At 39.3% G+C, this 20,572-nt stretch overlaps 2 protein-coding genes across 4 annotated transcripts in view; one reads left to right on the forward strand and one right to left on the reverse strand.

Moving 5' to 3' along the window:
• ZUP1 (zinc finger containing ubiquitin peptidase 1) overlaps positions 1–7,031 on the reverse strand; it is a 29,838-nt gene extending 22,807 nt beyond the window's left edge. Inside the window, exons 1-4 of one of the 3 annotated variants that reach the window (XM_027848661.1) lie at positions 6,808–7,031; positions 4,186–4,273; positions 2,679–3,249; positions 214–321 (exon numbers count right to left, since the gene is read on the reverse strand). In XM_027848661.1, the coding sequence (XP_027704462.1) occupies positions 214–321; positions 2,679–3,249; positions 4,186–4,227 (721 nt within the window). In that variant the 5' untranslated portion in view covers positions 4,228–4,273; positions 6,808–7,031. Of the gene's footprint in view, positions 1–213; positions 322–2,678; positions 3,250–4,185; positions 4,274–6,417; positions 6,569–6,807 lie in introns of those variants that run through there. The other 2 variants (XM_027848662.1, XM_027848660.1) reach the window with 2 other exon arrangements.
• A 7,156-nt stretch (positions 7,032–14,187) lies between these two features.
• The window catches only part of KPNA5 (karyopherin subunit alpha 5), a 51,257-nt gene continuing 44,872 nt past the window's right edge, over positions 14,188–20,572 (forward strand). Inside the window, exons 1-2 of the mRNA XM_027848655.1 lie at positions 14,188–14,400; positions 16,981–17,114. Of these exons, the coding sequence (XP_027704456.1) occupies positions 14,397–14,400; positions 16,981–17,114 (138 nt within the window). The 5' untranslated portion in view covers positions 14,188–14,396. The remainder of the gene's footprint in view (positions 14,401–16,980; positions 17,115–20,572) is intronic.

Here is a 20,572-nt window from a genome sequence, read left to right on the forward strand (position 1 = left end):
TGACAAGACTTTGCAAGTGACTGGAAAAGGAGGAAGAGAGAAGTAACAAGAATCTTTCCTAACTATCTTTATTCTTATTGGCATGACTCATTATTAATTTTGGGTATTTCTCCAAAATTGATTTTGTCTTGTGAAATTAAAATCAAATAATGGATGTACAAGATTACAAGAGTATTTCCTAGCAATTATCAACATTTTCATTTTTCAACTCACCTTCAAAATGGCCTTCTTCTAAATGCAAATCGATATGTTCATGTAGGATCTGATAATTTGTGCAGATAAGACCACATATTGGACATTCATAGAATGGCTGATCTTGACCTGTAAAAACATAAATCAAGTTAGCTCTGTTTTTTTTTTTTTCCACAACTACTCTTTAGATCCATTCCCAGGGTTAGGTCTTTGTCTGTCCCTTACATATGTAAGCCATATTGTTACTTTCTCTCCTTAGGCAGATTAATGATCCTTTTAAATAAGGGCACTTTTACCTGTTTTATCTGGTGTTTATGCAGATTAAGCCATGGGTTAAAAATAACACTGGGGATACAGAATCAAAGGTACTTTGGAGAAATAAATAGTGCATTGAAATAATTTTTTAAAATCACAGAAAATAAATGGCAGTGAAAAACAAGTCTTAGTTTTTTACCTCCGAGGCCCCTATCCCAAAAAATTTAAAACTGAACTTTAATCTATATTCACATAATTCAAAGATGTATACAAGTACCAAATATTACTTCCCCAAACACTAAAAAAGAATATGCAGCTGTAACCCTGATCAAATATCTCAAACACCCTGGAAGCTCTTCAGTTGCAGAAGCTGACAACCTGCTACCATAGTAAACCACTCATAAATCCTTCCCTAATTTTCTAATTGTTAACAGTGCTTTAAAATTTATAGTGCTATCTAAACACACTTCTATTTCTTCACTACCTTCTTTTCCACTAGCCCTTATAACATAGGTTCTACTTCCTCTACAACTTTATTAAAACTACTTTCTTAAAAGGTCAATGACCTCCCAATTGCCAGAACCAATGGCCTGTTTTTCAGTCTTCATCCTCCTTGACATTTGAGGCATTTGATACTCCCCCCACTATTGGGTATGCCCTCAAATTTCTTGGCTTCATACACTAAACTCACAAAGTTTTCCTTTTACCTCTCTTTGCTAATTCCCATCTTCTTTCTGATTCCTTAAAATGATGGTATTCCTAAGAGTCCAGCTTTGTCCCTCTTCTCTTGCTTTATTTAATAATAATAATAATGATGATGATGATGATGATGATATAATAATTATAATAGCTAAAATTCATATGGCACTTACTATGCCAGGCCCTGTGCCAAGTGCTTTATAACCACTATCTCTTTTTATCCTCACAATAACACTGGCAGGGGGGGTGTTATCATTATCATCCCCATTTCACAGATGAGGAAACTGAGACAAACTGAGTGACCTGCCCAGGGTCACACATCTAGTAAATGTCTAAGGTCCAGACCCTTGTGCTCAGGTCTTCCTGTCTCCATGCTCAGGTGCCCTATCCACTTTGACCACTACGACATCTAGCTTCCTATATATACTTTCTCTCTTGGCAATCTCATTCACTCCCGCTCCTTCAAGTAACATGACCCCTAAATCTGTATCACTGGTCTCGATCTCTCTTCTGAGCTCCAGAACCACATTAGCAATTGTCTCCATAATAGCTCCATTTGGCTGTCTTACTGGCGCCTCAAATTCAATATGCCTGAAACAGCTTATTTTTTCTCCTAAACTTGCTCCTTTTTGTGTGGTAGCACCATTGTATCCAGTGTCTTGGGTCCTTTGATACTAGCAAGTTATAAGTCCTGTCTATTCTACCTTTGAATCAACACCATAACTCATATTGATGCCCTCCTTCCAGTTGTTTTTTTTCTGCCTTTTTGGTGAGGCAATCAGGGTTCAGTGACTTGCCCAGGGTCACACAGCTAGTAAGTGTCTGAGGCTGGATTTGAACTCAGGTCCTCCTGACTCCAGGGCCGGTGCTCTATCCATGTGGCCCTCTAAGTTCTCACGTGTGGCCCAAACACTTTTATTAAGAGGATTTCTTCTGTGAAGTTTGGATTCAGTCAAAGGGCTACATTTAAGGACCTAGAGGGCTGCATGTGACCTCGAGGCCTCAGGTTCCCCACCCCTGGCCTAGAACATAGGAGATGTTAAGTAAATACTGATTTAAATTGAATTATGTGTCTGGCTAAACCACAATTTGTCCAAAATGAAGTTTCTTATCTGTAAAATGTGGATAGTAACTGCCCTACCCCCTCACAGTGCTTTCACAGGAAAGTATATATAAACTAAAGTGCTTAATAAATGTGAGTTATTATTTGTAAGCACATGTTATTAGGTAAGGTAGAGTAGCACAGTGGAGAATCAACCTTGGAACCACTAAAACCTGAGTTCAAATCATGCCTCTGACAAACACTGGCTAATGTGACCCTGAGTAAGTGACCTGACCTCTCAGTGCCCTAGGCAAGTCTCTAAGACTATAAATTGCAAAGTAGCTATCAAACTGCATTGGTAGAAGAAGTTTCCTATGCTAGTGAAACAGCAGGTGCAGTTCCTGTTATAACAACTGAACCTTTTAAATATAACTAATTCAGAAATAAGAAATACTTGTTCCTTTCTTATATTACAAAATGTATACTATACCTTCTGCTGGAGAGTCCAAAAGATTGGCATGCTTTTTTTTCACATGTGTTTCCAAATCTTCATTACATGCTTCTATTTTCCCACAGAATGGACATTCTGGGATACTGGACAGTGATTCATTTATTTCAGTTAAGTCAGATTGATTAAGTCTATTTTCTTGCAACTCTCTGAGTTCAGTCAAATTCTCTGAATGAAAAGTTTTACACTTTAAAGATGCATCCTTAGAGTGCCTGTGGTCTGTAATTTTCAGATCATTTGATGCACAAGCAGAATAAACATCTTCATTAACTTCCATTCTATAGTGATGAGAGTTTTCTTTTTCAGTTTTTCTATCAAGAGTTCTACGTTGTACTTGGTTAACTTTCTCCAAGTCTCTCTCATTTTCATTTTGTTCAAAATGAGCTGTTTCAATGTGTAAACACATTTCATCATAATTCACACCAGACAATTTGCAAAATGGACAAATCACTTCATTTTCCATATGAGTCAAAAGAAGATGAGTTTTCATGTCTTCTTCAGAGGCTACTAGTTCTCCACAAATATCACAGGTAAACATAGTTATTACAGGGGCCTAGAAATGAAAGCACACCATTACTTCTAATTAGAAAATATTATTCCAATACTTCAAGACCTTTTAATTTTCTAGATGTAGGTAATCCTTGCACTGATGGGAAATCCCCATGGTTCTAGAGCTTTAAACAATGTAAAAAAACAAAAACCAAAACCTGAGCATTTAAAAATCAGAAACAAATGATCATATACCAAACAAAAAATATTTTTTACTCAATTCATTCTGAGTTCACTTGAATTTTCTCTACCTCCAGCTTTGTCTTCTCTTTTATTTACAGTTGTAGTTACTGTACATATTATCATTTCTATGGAGTCAATTTATATCACTTTAGAGATTTTATAATATATCATCATATTGTTATTTGTAATTGTATGGCCCTACAGTATTCTTTAATGAACTACCTGGTTAATATACTCGTTCCAAAAGTATATAGCTCATAAGCCACCTATATAGTTATATTATGTATGTTTCTCTTCTATGTATTCACGTATATATTTCACAAGGGGACCTTATTGTAGGTCTGTTGGCATTACATGGGTACTAATGTTACATCTGTGCTATCTTGCTCTCACTATATTAACTGGTTATTTCCTATTTCATACATGTTTTATTGTCTTTAAGACCACTTTCTACAGGTGATTCATTGTTGACAACATAGTGCATCTTATTCACATCTACCATACTTCTATTACTCATTTAATGACTCTAAATTTTGATTCCTTAGAGACTAGTATGGCATGATTTGCAGTCATATAGTATAATTGGGGGGTTGGGGAAGATATTAAATATGGACTTATACTTCAGGGAGAAGTTCAAGATCATAAAGAAAAAAAAAAGCACTGCACCATTTACCCAAAGCAATCAAAACCTCTCCCTTCTTCCTTCGAAATCTTGGATCCCAGTTGGTTGTTTATCTGTATTGTCTATCCAACATACCCGTGGACAGGACAGTTCTATGGGTTCTCTCTCCAAACGCATGTTCTCCTCTGGACAATAGGCATTCTTTATTCACTTGCTTTTTCCCCTGCCCAAGAAAATTGTTTAACTGTTTTGAATGATTATGGACTTCACTAAGGAAGTTATTTAATATTCTATGATTACTTGATGAAATCAGCACATCATTCCCAAAGAGGATTATGTAGAAGACTTCCTCTTCTACTGAGATGTTGAAACGGACATCCACCTAGACCAAATGGATTTGTTCTGTAAAATTTGGATTGTCAAAAGGCTGCACTTAAGGACCTAGAAGGCCACATGTGGCCTTAAAGATACAGATTTCCTACGCCTAGACAGTAGCAAACAACACTGGGAAACATTGTTTTATGCCTTTATTAATACTACTTACAGGTGCTCAAAAAATGTTTAGTTATTAGGCCTTTTTATTTCCTCTTTGAAAAACCGTTCAAGTCCATTTTCTTTTTTTTTTTTTGAGTGAGACAATTGGGGTTAAGTGACTTGCCCAGGGTCACACAGCTATTATGTGTCTGAGGCTGTATTTGAACTCAGGTCCTTCTGACACCAAGGCCAGAGCTCTATCTATTGTGTCACCCAGCCGCTCCTCAAGTCCATTTTCTACTGCTTCACTGGTAGGTATTAGTATTAAAGGTAGGTATCATTTCCTTACAGATCCTAGAATTCAGACCTTTATTCTCTGTATTTAACTGCAAACTATTTTTCCCTATTTGTTTTTTCATTTTAGAAGGACCTTTTTTGTTACACAAAATCCTCTTAGCTTTGTAAAACAAAACCCAGTTTTGTCTTCAATAATTCCTCCCATTTGCTTGGCTGATAAAAATGTCTTCTTTGCATTGTTGGGAGCTATTAGTTATTAGAGATTTTGCTCCACTTAATTTTAGCTTTACTAGGTTTAGGTTTGTCTTTAAATCATTCTATTAAAGGGAATATTCATCTTTCTATTTTTATGTGTTATTAATTCAAACTCAACAAAATCATTTTAAAAGTTTTTCTATCATGTAAATACGTAAGCATCTTTAACTTGCACTTCCTATTTATCACAAATAGGAGTTTTACTTTAAGATTACTTTGCCTACAATTCTCTTATTAATTTTCCGTTTCTCTTAAACATCCTTCTGAACCATTTAGTGACTTAATCAAAACAATATTCTGCCAGTTTTAATATTCTGCTAGAATCTAGTACATCTTGATTTCAGAAATGTGAGGCATTTTATTCATGTAGCTTTTTTTTTTTTTTGGTCTTATGCATGTGTAAGTAGTGTTAATTCTTGTTTAATCATTTAAAATATGATATATAAAAAGATATATTTGAAAATGTCTTGGGCTATTTCTTTGTCCATCTCCCTACCCTCTGGTACTTTTTTCAGATGTTCCACAGTACCAGTACTTTTGTTCATTTTCTATTTTGGTTGATTTTTATTTTCATGTGTTTTACACTTTATTCTCTTTAGTGTTTATATGTTGTTTTATATCACTTCAGCTCCTCTCCAACTTAGAAAATGGTCATCTAGAATTGCTATGTCCAAAACGCCTATCAGCCTGTGGCCAACCTAGTGAAGAAAATAGCTAAATTTGGTTAAAATGGTTCTCAAATAAGTCATATGTATGCCTCTAATACTTCCACACTGTCATGTAGTAATGGAAGGGAGCTTTAGTAGAGATAGACATGAACGTAAAAAAACTGCTATTGATGTGTTTTTAAAATAGCATATGGATTTAGAAAAATAAGAACTAAATATAGTACGATCTGATATCGACAATTTTTAAAACAACATTTCCAAATTCATGTCGATCTGCGTGATTTTAGATAAGGAAAATCCTCTTCAGAACACTAAGTAAGACAATAAAAAGTTCACAATTCACAGATCTGAAGGAGGCACTGTATAATTGAACCCTACATTTAATATCACATTGCTAGCATAACTCTCAAGACAGAAAATAAACATGTGCAAAAAACTTTCCTGATTTTTCATGAGACTTATGTACATGAAAAACAAAGTAATACCATCTATCTTCTTTTGGAGAAAATTCTTCCTTGATCTGGGTAACCATGCCCATTGTATTTCTTCACATTTAATGGCAAGGAACAGGAGTGGGTTGCATCTCCAGCACCTAGCACGGTTATCTCCCGGTTAAATGGATACCCACTTTACCAATCAGGCCACTGAGGCTCAGGAAGCTACAGCTACACACCTGGCAGGTGATGTGAACAGGAGAGAAACCCCTATTCCCGGGTGGGCCTTCATTCAGTAAGCAGACCATCTTTCGATCCCTCTCCTCCCCCCATCTTCAGGAAATGAGCAGGAGCGGGCAGTTGTCAGGGCCTCCCTGCCTCCCTCATTTCAGTTTCGGGACGAGGTCGCAGGCTACAGGCTACAACGACGGCTACGCGAAGCCGGTGTCAGCAGCAAGGAAACGAAACCTGAGCCGAGCCCAAGGAATGGGAGGGGCCCCGGGCAGCCTCAAAACGCAGCACTAGTGCCCAGCGCCCCGGTAGTGCCCCCACTTTCACCCCGCGGCGGCAGCTACCTAGGCCACCGCCAACTGAAGCAGCTGCAGCCGCAGCAGCTTCTTTCTACTCACCTTTTCCTCCCGCGGGGAGAGAGCACTGCGCAAGCGCGTCGTCCTAAAAGGCTACCCCAGCCTCAATCGCCTGACTTCTGCCCTTCCTTTCGACGGCAGGGACAGGGGAACCCCAAATCGGCCACGGGCCCCCAGGAGAAGTAAGAGCGAATCATCCGATTGCACCTGGCGACGCTTTTGGAAGGCGTTGGCTCCTCGATTTTTAAATCGCCCTCCTTCCGTCACTGCGCAGACTGGATTGTCAAGCACTTCCTGCTCCGTAACTCCCTCCCTCCACCGCGTTGCATGCTGGGATTTGTAGTCGTCTTCTCTTGGATTTGTCCTGAAATTAACACATTAATCCTAGGCAAGGATGACTAGGAAATGTGGAAGGATTCCCAGCTGGAACTGGCTGAATTGGTTTTCCGCCTGCAAGGAGCAAGGAGCGGAAGGAAACATCTAGGACTGTTTGTTGGGTGACTTGGTGACACGCGCTCTAGAACTACTAAGCAACGAGAAGGCTTTCATAACCACATCCTCCTGTCGATAAAGTATTTCAGAGATCTTTTAACAAATTTTTCTTTATAGTAAATGAAGAAAAGTAATTTTTTAGGGTACAAAAACCCTTATACAACTACCCAATCCAACATAAAGGTTTAAGGTTTGCAAAGCACTTTACATGTTATCTCACAAATGAAGTAGGTGGTATTATTATTTACCTAATAATGGCATTGACCCATGAATTACTTTTATACATTACCTTTATTGATTACCACATCAAACCTAAAAAATAAGTTAACAGTTACAACTGGCATATATAGGATGAAAAATACAGTGTAAGTAAATAAGTGCTGTACTTGGAGCTGGGAAGATCTGAGTTCAAATTCTGCCTCTTACACTTATCTTGAGGAAGTCATTTAACTTCTCTGAGCCTCAGTTTCTTCATCTGTAAAATGAGCAAAGGTTGAACTAAAAAATGGCCTCTAACATTGTTTCCAGCTCTAAAATTGTGAACCATTGTTTTTGAAGAGGCGTGAAACAAGATGCACTTCGCCACTTCCTGCAAGTGAGTATTATTTTCTCTACTTTACAGATGAAGAAACTGACACCCAGAAAAATTAAGTGAGATACCCAAGGTCAATCAGTCAAAAAACATTTATTATGTGTTTATTATGTATGCATTATACTAATCACTGGGAATACAAAGAAAGGCAAAAACCAGTGCCTGTTCTCTCTGAGCTTATAGCCTAATGAGAAAAACAACATGAAAACTACCATGTACAAACAAATTATATATATAATATATATAATACATATACATACACACATAAAATATTATACATATATGCACATATATGATAAATTGGTAGTAATCTCTAAGGAAAGCCATTAGGGAAGGGAATCAGGATTTATGTAGCACCTACTATGTGCCTGACACTATGCTAAGTGCTTTATGAATGTTATCTCATTTGATCCTCACAATAACTCTGGCAGGTAGGTACTATTAATATCCTCATTTTACAGTTGAGGAAGCTGAAGCAAGTAGAGGTTAAGTGACTTGCTTAGGGTCACACAGCTAGTAAGTTTCTGAGGCCCAGCCCTTTTACTCAGGTCTTCCTGACTCCAGGCCCAACACTCTATACATTGAACCATCTACCTGCATCATTAAGATTAAGCAGCACTACAGAAGATGGGACTTTAGCCAAGCCCAAAGGAAGCCAAGGAAGTTAGGAGGCAGAGATGAGCAAGGAGAGAATTCTAGGTACCAGAGACAACTAGTGAAGGTGTACAGAGTTAGGAGAAGGTCTGTCTTATTCTGCTATAGCAAAGAGACTAGTATCACTGGAAGGGAGTGGGGAGTAACATATAAGAAGACCAGAATGGTAGGAAGGAGTCAGGTTATTAAGGGCTTTAAAAAACAAACATGATTTTGCATTCAGTCCTGGGGATGAGGAGCCACTGGAGTTTTTTGAATAGGTGGTGACAGTGAAACCTAAATTTGACAGCTAAGTAGAGGATGGACTGGAGTAGGGAGAGACTTGAGGCCACAGTGGTATTGTAATCATCCAGACATGAGGGGATGTGGGCCTGCAACAGGATGGTGGAAATGTCAGAGGAGAGAAGACTACACATATAAGAGATGTGATGAAGGTAGAAGGGATCTAGAGAAATGTAAACAGTCCCTTCCCTTAAGGAGCTCACACTCTAAATGTGTGAACATATAAATAACCAGTTACATACAACATATATATAAAGCATGGGGGGGAGGGGTGGTAGAGACCAGGAAAGATCTTCAGCTAAAGGTGTGGTTTGAGCTGTCTTGAAGGAAGAAGGAAAAGTAAAGCAGAGGTGAGGGTTCAGAGCCTTCCAGGCACAGAGATTGAAGATCGTCAAATTCTTAAGAAACTATCAGAAGGCCAATGCAGCTGTATAGAGTTGGGGAGGAAACTCTAAAAGGGCTGGTAATACCTTGCACCTCAAAAGGATCAAGTGGTAAAGAACTTTAAATAACAGAGGACTTTACATTTGAGCTTAGAGGAAATAGGGAGCCACTGAAGCTCTTTAAGAGAGGTGTGACATGATCAGACCTACAATTTAAGAAAATCACTTTGGTAGTTGAGTGGACAGTAGAATCGAGTGGGGAAAGACTTGTGGGGAAATGAATTAGGAGGTTATTGCAGTAGTGCAGGAGAGAGGTGTTGGGAACTAAGTGGCACAGTAGATAGATTCTAGATGTGGAGTCAAGATAGACTTGAGTTCATGTACTTTCTAGTTATGTGATTCAGGAAAAGCCACATAGCTTCTCCTAGCATCACTTTCCTCATGTGTAAAATGGTATAATTATAGCTATTTTGCAGGATTTTTGAGGATCAACATATGTATTTTACAAACCTTAAAGTTCTATATAAACACCACTTAATACTTTTTTATTATTATGAGGACCTAAAATGGGTTTGGTTATATGGGTGAACGGGACATATATTGGAGATATATTGTGAAGGTAGAAATGACAAGATTTGACAAGAGACTGGTTTTTCGAAGTGAGTGAGTGAGGCGTGGAGGATGACACTTCGGTTGAGAGCATCATGACTTCCACGGTAATAGGCAAGTTTGAAAGAAGAGAGGGTTTAGAGCAGAACTGCACAACCTGTGTCCCCAGCTGTGGCCAGAGAGCAGGTTGCAGCAAGCCAAAGGATTTCAGGCATCCTGCAGAAAAAGGTAGAGGAAAACCTTCTTTGTATGTAGAGGAAATCCTTTGGCATGCCGAAAACAGCTCGAGGGCTGCAAGTTGTGCAGGCCTGGTTTGTAGGAAAAGATAATGAAGTTTCTTTTGCACATACTGAGTTGTTTAAGGGAAATACAATTCAAGATATCCAAAAGTGATGCAGGGCCAGCACTCAGAAGAGTAAATAGGGCAAGATATATAGATGCACATAACCTAGAGTTCCAGCCTGGTACATTTACATAAGAATTTTCTCATTGGTAGAGAGAATGATTATGGACACCCAATGCCTAAGGGAGAGGAGGTGTTTGGGGGACTAGAGCCTTTCATTCTAGCTTTCAGCTTTGCTAGAGAACGTGAGAGAGAGGCCCCTAGAAAGAGAAAGATTTTCATGAAAAGTCAATATGTAGAAGAGCCTGTGCCTCAGACAGTTTCCCAAATACTACAACTTTGAGAAATTTCCCCTTGGATTTGATGGGGACTCTCTTTTTGCATAGATATCTCCCTCCCAATAAGAGAGCTCATTTGTTTTGTATTTTATCTGTATAACTTCTTTGATTTCTATTTACTATTAACTTGGATAAATGGGCTTATTCACTGTTTATTAGATGGCATAGTTTTTGTATAAATAGCAGTTGATGGGAAGGGCAAAAAGGGTTCAAGACTTTGGATCTAGTTTGGGGTACTTCTTTTTCCATTAAGTGATAGTAATTAGGAAATCAGCTTGAACCTAAAAAATCATTTCCCCTGGACTAGCAATTTTTTTTGGAAGGGGGGGGGCAGACAGACATAATTCTAGTCTGATATACTCTTTCTCAGGAGAGCAGAGTAGTCTAACCCAGGGGCCCCAATTACCTGCTTCCCTTAAAGTACTTATTAGTCTCCCTTGGAAAGGTGCATAGAGATGATACATAAATCTATGGTTGCTGCCTAGATCACTAAGTGAAATTATATTGGTGGGTACAAAGAGTGCCCTAGGATTAAAAATAATATTAAGGGTTACTTTCCCAGGCCTCCCTGAAGGGGTTTGAGGCTCATTCTGTAGCCTATTCTGTACCTTGAGATCCTAGAACTTGAGAACTTCTCAAGTCCTTTTCCCCTTATGAAATGTCATACAACTTGTACCAAAAGAATTGCCTTTGTCTCCCTTACCCTGTGTTCCTTATGCTGTCATTCATCTTCCTCATTCTATGTCATGACAGTTTTTTCTTATCTTGTAAACAACCATCTTCCTCATCTTTTGTTCTTATCCTGTCCCTAATCTCCAACTCCCATAAGAAATCATAAATATATGTCATCACCCTATAGGCTGTGTAGCTTTCTGTCTATATAAGCCTGGGTCTTTTCCTATATCCACACCCTTTGTTTAGCTTCTTGCTAACCTCAGGCCCGTGAAGCTTTGACAAAATACAGCTCCCAATGGTTACAGAGAAGGTCTAAGTGAATTCTTTCACACCTGAACCAGCTCTCCCAACTCTAAACTTCAACAATATGGGAAGGCCCAGGGATACCACTGTTATGAGGATGACATGGATGAAGAACCAGTACAGGAAACTGAAAAGGAGCAATCCGACTGGTAGAAGAACTGAAGAGGTCTAGAGGTTTTGGGGTGCTGGGAAACCCCAAGATTGCGGCGCTGGACCCTGCCTAAAAGAATTCAACTCAAATCTTCTTCTAGCCAGAGAAAAAGTTTATTACAGATAAAACATCCAAACACTTGACACTTACTAGCAGTGTGACCCCGGGCAAGTCACTTAACCCCAAATGCCTTAAAGAAAAAAGAGAGATAAAACATATAGGACATACTCTTAAGGAACCTGAACGTGCCCATGGGGACGAGTGGGCATGAGACAGTCTCAGCCTTTTGGGCATGAGAAAGTCTCAGCCTTTGAATGGGGGCCAGGGTGGATCTTATATACACTAAAGTAACTTTGGGTGGTCAGAGGAAGGGGGGGGTGGTTGGGAAAAGGGTCTAGTTGAGAATTCCCATTGGAAGGTCTGAGAGATTGAATAAACAATGGAAATAGATAATGAAAGGAACTGGAAGGAGAAAGTTTGAAAGCATCAGAAAATGGGGTTAGGGCTTTCAAAGGGAGATAAAAAGAGTGGATAAGGAACCTAAAAGTTTAAGGGTTTTGTGGGACCACTAGACAAAAGGGAGCCAGATTCTTTTTAGGGCTAGGGGCAAAGGTGCATCTGAATAAGATCAAAAGGTAAGGCTAAGGCTTTCAAAGGGAAATAAAGGGAGTCTATAAGGAATCTAAAAGTTTAAGGGTTTTCTGGGGTCTGTAAACAAATGGGAGCCAAATTCCTTTTGGCGAAAAGCGGCAAAGGTCTTGGCTTCTGAAACTGAATGATACCCCATCAGAACCAGAAGCAGTTCTTTCATTTTCTCATGAAAATAAGAGAATACAGGAGAGGGTGATTCAATAGTGTGGAAGGCTGCTGAGAGGTCAAGAAGGATGGTGACTGAAAAAAAGACCGTTAGATTTGGCCATTAAAATATCATTGGTAATTTAGGAGAGAACAGTTCCAATTAAATGTTGAGGTCTGAAGGTAAATTATGGAGGATTTAGAACAGATTGAAAAGAGTGGAAGTTGAAGTACTCATTGTAGATTACTTTCTTAAAGAGTTTATAGGGCAACTGCTAGACTGGTGGGATTATTATTATTATTATTTTTAAAGCATGGGATACATATAGGCCTATTTGTAATGTCAACCATGAGAACAAATGACCAAAGAGTTACAGAAATTTTGTAAGCACTGTTAATTCTAAAAAACAAAACAAAGCAAAAAATCCAGAGAGCTCACACAGATTACCAAAACCACAGTTAACTTTAAAAACAAAGCAGGACAAGACCAAAAAGCTAATGGTTGTTATAAGCAAAAAGCTTTCTTTTAAAAAATTTATTTATTTTTAGTTTTCAACATTCACTTCCATAAGATGAGTTCCAAATTTTTTCCCCCATCTCTCCCCTCCTAAAAAGGAGAGATATTCTTTATTCCATTGGAGAACAGAAACTAGACACATACGCCAGGGCTTCCTCTAGGAAGAGACCCTCTTTAGTGTGGGCAAATCTTAATACACATACTAGTGAATTCAAACTAAGCTGTAGCCCTGACAATGTGGGGGTAACAGCAACAATGAAACAAGTTTGACTCATAGCAGGACTTCATCACCGCAACATGGGGACTACAGATGCTTGGTTCAAGCTAAGAGACCACCTGGAGCTGTGTGAAATAATTCTGGGTTTTTGCTGTGGCTGAGTTCATCCAGAGGGTGAACGAAAAAGATTGCTGTTATGCCACGCTCAGGGCACAGCTTGCTTGCTGGGTCTTAGCTCTGGAAAACAAGATGTGTCCTAATAGTAAAAGGACAGGAGTAAAAAATGGGAGGGGGGGTAGTGGTGGTGGTCTTGAAGTGGAGATCCTGATAGTAGGCAGAAGGAAAGGAGCCTGTAAATAGGGAGAAAATGAAAAAAAAAAAAAAGAATGAGGAAGATAGGGGAAGAAATCCGATAGAGGGAAAAACTGGGAGTGGATGGGTTCAACGTCATCTCATCATCTGAGAACTTAGTAAACAACATATGTGAGTCATCTTTGCCTAGCATCTTTCAGTGATGGGGCTCGGGGCAGAGCAGTGAGGAAATGGGGAGGTGTGCAGAACTCACACAATAAGCAAGTTTAAAGGTCCCAAACTCCAACTCAGGTCTCCTTCCTCCAAATTTACCGCTCTTTGCATTAAGCCAAGGTACTTCTAATTGTATGCAATTAATGCTTGCTGAACTGAAGGAAATGGGACACTGTGATTCAGAAGAACTTAGACGATTGTAGATGGTATGGTGCCAGACAAATCACACCCTAAACCTGGGTTCTGGGTTAACTGTCTCTTAGCAGAACGAAAAGAGGACAGGATTTAAGTCTGTGAACATGGGTTCGGAATCCTGTATAACCCTGGGCAGGTCACATAGTAAACCTCAGTCACATAAGCGTCACAGATTAGAAGAGAAAGCAAAGTAAGGGAAAGGAGGGCAGAAAGAGAGCATGCGTCAAAACAGGTGTCGACTTTTCCCAGCATTCTTCCTGAGCGCGTCCCCCTCCCGGTGTAGCCAGACGCTTCGATCTGAGTGGGCGAGGCTGAGGGCTCGCACCTCTCTCCCTCCCACTTCGTAGGGCAGGAGCTCCTCGCCGGGTGCAAGGGCTGCTGGGAACGGAGCCTCTGGGGTCTCGGGGAGGGGGCGCCGGGCGGCCGCCATTTTGGATTGCGAACGCATCAGCCAAGCTCCTACCCGGCGAACTAGCTGAGCTGCTAAGCCGGCGGAGGCGTTAGAAACGACTTAACGAGCAGTCGGGAAGCAGCAGCCGAGTGCGGAACCTGGCCTCTCGATGGGTAAGGGGCAGTGACTGGGCTTTGGGCCTTGTCTGGCCGGGGGAGCGGGGAACACCCCCCTGGGGCTTCGGAGGAGGCTCGTGCCTGCGCTGGGCTGACCCGAAAACCCTGCGGGGGGTGAGGTCTCGGCGGTCCTTATTCTTGGGCTCGAGATCGCGCGGACCCCCCCGGCGGGGTCGTGGCTGTTTAGTAACCTCCCCTTCCCAGCCCCGGAGGTAACGAGGGTCGGCTGCTTTCTGGCCCCCACCACTTATTGGTCCCTTTCTAATGCCTGGAGGAGGTGGGGGGGAGGGGCGGGGAAGTCCGTGGCCTTGAGGACCCCCAGAGGCGGGGCACTTGGGTTAACAAACCTCAGCTGTTCTGCACCTGGTTTTCGACGTCACTGAAGACGCGCTGGGTTAAATCGGTTTCTTATTTAGTGTCTGATGAGACCCTTAGGGTTAGACCTTCCCCTCTGATTGCTTGCCCCCCTATTCCATGATAAAATTCTTACATGGGGTAATGAGTAATTTAAAAGGCTTCTAAAGATGGGGAAAGGGAACAAGCATTTATTAAGCTACTACTGTGTGCCAGCTACTGTGTTAAGAGCTTTATAAACATGCTTAAAGAATACGTGACAAGCTTCTGTACTAGATTCTAATTGCTTATTACAACCTTAACAATTGATCTCCGAGTGGGAACATTTAAGTTTCCTGGTTGGTAAACAAGTTCTAGCTATATAAAGGGAGGGTACTTAGGGTCAAGATATTTATTTTAACTGTTGCTTCATTAGCTGTTGGTGAGTTTACCTGCATTGTTCACGCATTTCTGCCTTCCATATTTATATCGATTTTTACTGATAAAACATAGGAATGGAAGTTGTAATTTAATGATATCAGTAAATCAGTACCAGAATTAGTATTAAAACTCTTTTCTAGGTCCTAAGTTCTTAGCTGTGCATTAGATTTTTCTTTTCCAGTATGAGAGAGGAATAAACAGAAAATAAGTACATGGTTGCGCAAAAAGGAAATAAATCCTATATAGGACAGCCTTACAATGCTTGATTATCATTCCTGGCATTAAAAAATGACTGTTTTGTGAGTCATCAGGCTTTAAAGTACAGCCTCTCTAAAAATTATATTATTACAAATGAAATTGTCTCATTGAAGTCATCCTCAGATCATACTATTTGGATTTAGAGCAGCTGAGTGATAAGGCGGCTTTTTGATAAGATACAGAGGATTGCAAACATAGATAAATTAGTTCCTAAGGAGGAAAATGAGCAAACTCTTTTGAAATTTTCAGGATAAATTTTTTTTGGGATAATTTTATGTAGAAAGATCTTACTACAACTTAACATTTGTGTAGAATTAGTATTTTGAAAAAGGATCCTATGAAATCTTCATTTCTGAAAAATCATTTATCATCTATTGAACACATAACTATTAATTTATTTCACAATTATATGATTTGGTCTTTTCCCTCCATGAGGTAATGGTACTGTTGGAGTTGTACAATCTTCACATAAGAAATGAATCAGTGGAACACAGTGTTTATATTTATATTAAATCTGTTTATATTAAATCTGTTCTAAATAGTAACGTGGACATGTGCACTGTTGCTAAGGTGAATTTATCAGTTATAATTGATATGATAGTTTTACTACTACATAGTATACTAGTTAATAGTAATACATAGTTTTATGTATAATATAATATACATTATGATATATACAGTATAATACATTTGCCAATAATAAACAATATTACTATATACAGTATAATAATACATAGTTGTAATAGTATACTATTACATCATGATTAGTGGGGAAAGCACTGGAGTTGAAGTCAGAAGAAACTTGCCTTTGAATCCCACTTGTGACACTAGGGATGTTACTGGGGACAAATCAAGTCACTTAACATTCCTTCAGTTTCTTCATCTGTAAAATGGAGACAGTGATGCCTGTGGTACTTTGCAGGGTTGTTGTAATACAATCCATATAAAAATCCTTAACAAACTAAAAGGTTACACTCATGTTTGCTGTTGGAAGGATTCAATATAATTACATTATGAATGGTCATACTTAATTTAGGTAAACTTTCACATGCATGAAGTAGCATTTGAATATCAAATGTAGTAATAATAGCTATCATTTATATAAAGCTTTAAGGGTTAGCAAAGCACTTTATCTGTGTTAACTCATTTGACTCTTATGATCCTAAAAGGTAGATGCTGTAATCACTCCTTTTACAGATGTGGAAGCTCCGTGAGGTTTAGAGGTTTTTTCAGGGCCACATTGCCATGTATGAGTCAGGATTTGAACTCAAGCTGATTCCAAATTCAGCGTTCTATCCACTCTGCTGCCTAGCTTTCTCTAATCAGATTGTCAGTAACCGGAATGGCAGATTAGATATTTTAAATATTTGATTTCTTATTCCCAAAATATTTGGTTACATTAGTCTGATTTTTGCACTGAGGGGAAAACCATTGTTCTTATTGCAGACTTTTTACGAAATAGTTTTGTTGGACAGTTTAAGCTTAGAATATGGCATCTCATTGTCTGGAGTGTCATCTTTGTGTTTGAACTTTTTCTTCCACCAGATGCCATGGCAAGCCCGGGGAAAGATAACTACAGAATGAAAAGTTACAAGAATAAAGCATTAAATCCTCAAGAAATGCGTAGGCGAAGAGAAGAAGAAGGAATACAACTTCGAAAGCAAAAAAGGGAAGAACAAGTAGGTTTCTTTGAATGTTTAGTAGTGATTTACCATGTAAATATTATTTGAGATGTGTTTTGGGAGTTTTACTATTATTCAGTTGGAGACAATTGATTTTGTAGTAATTAAATATAAGGATTGTGTCTGCTTAACTTTATTACAGTCCATGCAGTCTCTTGGCAAACTAAGAACGTTTGGAGTCTTTGTTCTCAACAAAGGAAAGGTTGTCAGGATTGTATCATCAGATCTCACTAATTCTTAGACTAGATGTTAACAGTCGAGGGAGTTTCCACATTGGAAATTTCCTATGCTCTTGAAATCATTCCTCCAGACTGCCTTTTCTTCCTTCCCATGAGATGAGATGGCCAGTCTGAATTAGAGAATACTTCAAAAGAGTGAAATTGTAATTTTTTAAAATTTTAACACTTCCTATAATCTTATTTGAACTTTCACTATCGTTTTATAGTACAAAGAGTACAGGTGCAAAGAATGAAACAGTCCCTACTTTCAAGGAGCTTGCATTCAAATGGGGGGAAAATACGTTTATAAATATATAAAAAGTAGTTGATGCGAGCTAGTTTGAGAAGAGCAGTAGTAGAAAGCAGGAATGGCTTCAATTAGAAGGTAGTGTTTGAACTGTGTCTTGAAGGAAGAGACTTCTGTAAGCCAGAGGTAAGGAGTGCATTACAAGCATGTAGGACAGATAGTACCAAAGCATGGTATGGGAAATGGAATGTCTTGATGAGGAAGAGAGAAGGCAGGTTTGGCTGGATCACAGAGTGCAGAAAGGGGAGTAATGAGGTTAGAAAGATAAGTTAGGGCAAGGTTGTTAAGGTCTTTAAAAGCTGAACAGAGGAAGTTTAAATTTCATTTTAGAGCCAGTACAGAGTCACTAGAATTTATTGAGGATAGGACTGAAATAATCAGATCTGTGCTTAATTAAAATAACCTTGGCAGCAGAATGGAGGATGAACTGGAATAGGGGGAAAGACTTGATTGGGGGAAAGACTTGGGTCAGGGAGACCAATTCAGTGGTTTTAATAATCTAAGCAAGAAGTAATGAGGGTCAGAAGTACAATAGTGACCTTGTAACTAGAGAGGAAAGGTCAGGTGTGAGAGATGTGGAGATAGAAACTGAAAGATTAAGCAGCTGATTATATTTGTGGGGTGAAAGAGAGTGGGGAGTCAAGGATAATCCCAAGGTTATGAATTTGGGAGACTGGAAGAATTTTGGTGCCGTCAGTAGAAATGGTTGCTTCGTTGTTGTCCTTCGTTCTAGAAGAGGACCACAATGACAACACTGTGTTAGAGTCAAGTGTATGGTGTGTCTGACTGACTGATCAGAGACTAATAGGAGCTCAGAATGTTCTTTTTTTTTTTAATTTATTTTAATTTATCAACAATCACTTCCATATGCTTTTGAATTTAAAATTTTTCTCCCCCTTCTTCCCCACCATCCTCTCCATGACGGTGAGCAGTCTGATATAGGCTGTACATAATAGATTTCTATTAAACATATTTTCACATTGGTGATGTTGTAAGTAAGAATTAGAACCAATAGGAGGAACCACCAGAAAGGAAACGAAACTCATCAGAAGAAAAAAAAATAGCAAATAGTATGCTTCCATCTGCATTTAAACTCCATAGTTCTTTCTTTGGATGTGGATAGCATTTTCCATCAAGAGGCCTTTAGAGATGTCTTAGATCCTTGTATTGCTGGGAAGGGTTAAGTTTATCAATATTAGTCATTGTGCAATGTGGCTGTTATTGTGTACAACGTTCTCCTGGTTCTGTTCACTTCACTCAACATCAGACCATACAAGTCTTTGAGGTTTTTCTGCAGTCAGCGTGTTCATCATTTCTTATAGCACAGTAGTATTACATTGCATTCATGTACCACAACTTGTTCAGCCATTGCCCAATTGATGGGCATCCCCTCAATTTCCAATTCTTTGCCACCACAATAAGAACTGCTATAAATATTTTTGTACATGTGGGTCCTTTTCCCATTTGTATGATCTCTTTGGGATATAGCCCTAGAAGTGCTATTGCTGGGTCATTAATAGCCCTTTTGGCATAGTTCCAAATTGCTCTCCAAAATGGTTGGATCATTTCACAACTCCACCAAGAATGCATTAGTGTTCCAATTTTCCCATATCATCTCCAACATTTATCATTTTCTTGTTTTGTCACCTTGGCCAATCTGATAGGTGTGATGTGGTACCTCAGAGTTGTTTTGATTTGCATTTCTCTAATCAATAGTGATTTTTAGAGCAATTTTTCATATGACTATAGATGGCTTTAATTTCTTCATCTGAGAACTGCTTGTTCATATCCTTTGACCATTTATCAATTGGGGAAGCTCAGAATGTTCTACTACATGTCAGGCATGTGAACATTTGAGGTGGGTTCTCTAAATTTGCACATCTGTTTCTTTTGAGCTACTTCAATTCTGCTTTGCTCAAAGAGCACAGCACCATCTTTGATGAGGGCATGCCATGCTGGACATTTCTGTGCCAGTGTCTGCCATTACACTCAATTAATTCCAGAGTTTTTCAGAGAGACCTTGAGAGTGTTCTTGTATCACTTCTTCTGACCACCATGTGAGTGCTTGCCTGATGTGAGTTCTCCATAAAATAGTCTTTTAGGAAAAGCATACATTTGGCATTTGAACAACAGAAATAGGAAATTTTGGAAGAGGGGTTGGTTTTGTGGGAAAACAATGTGTGCTGTTTGGACATGTTGAGTGTGTGATGTCTTGGGACATCTAGTTTGAAATGTCCAGTAGGTAGTTGGTGATGCCAGAGTGGAGCTCAGGGGAGAGATTGGGACTGGATATATAAATTTGGGAGTTTTTTGCGATAGAGGAGAGAATTAAACCCATGTGAACCAATAAGGCTCCAAAGAATGTGTAGAGAGAGAATAATAGGGACCTAGGATACGATATTGGGGAATACCCCCAATTAGGGGGCTTGAGTTGGATAATGGGCTGGCAAAGGACCGTTCAGTCAGGTAGGAGAACCAGGAGAGGGTGGTGTCATAAAAGCCCAGAGAGGAGAAATTATCCTGGAGGAAAGGATGGTCTGCATTATCAATTCAATAGGAGGTTGAGGACTGCTAAGATATCATCAGATTTGTCAGTTAAGATATCATTAGTAACTTTGGGCAGAGCACTTTTCCCATTGATGAGATTGGGAGCCACTTCTCCAACTGCCCATTAGACATCTTGAACTGAGTCTTCTGAGAACACCTTAAACTCACCATGTTGAATGCTGAACTCATTGTCTTTCCCCGAAAACCTTCCCTCCTTCCAAACTTCCCTGTTATTATCAAGGCACCACTATTTTCCCAGTCTCCTAGACTTGAAATCTAGGTGTTATTTCTTCCCCCCATACCTAATCTGTTGCCAAAACCTGCTGATTTTTACTTTTGTAATATTTTTCACATGTGCCCTCTTCTGTCCCCTTTTACTACTG

The sequence above is a fragment of the Vombatus ursinus genome, unplaced genomic scaffold (assembly GCF_900497805.2).
Source record: "Vombatus ursinus unplaced genomic scaffold, bare-nosed wombat genome assembly UNPS02006779.1, whole genome shotgun sequence".
In the NCBI taxonomy this organism is placed as follows: domain Eukaryota; kingdom Metazoa; phylum Chordata; class Mammalia; order Diprotodontia; family Vombatidae; genus Vombatus; species Vombatus ursinus.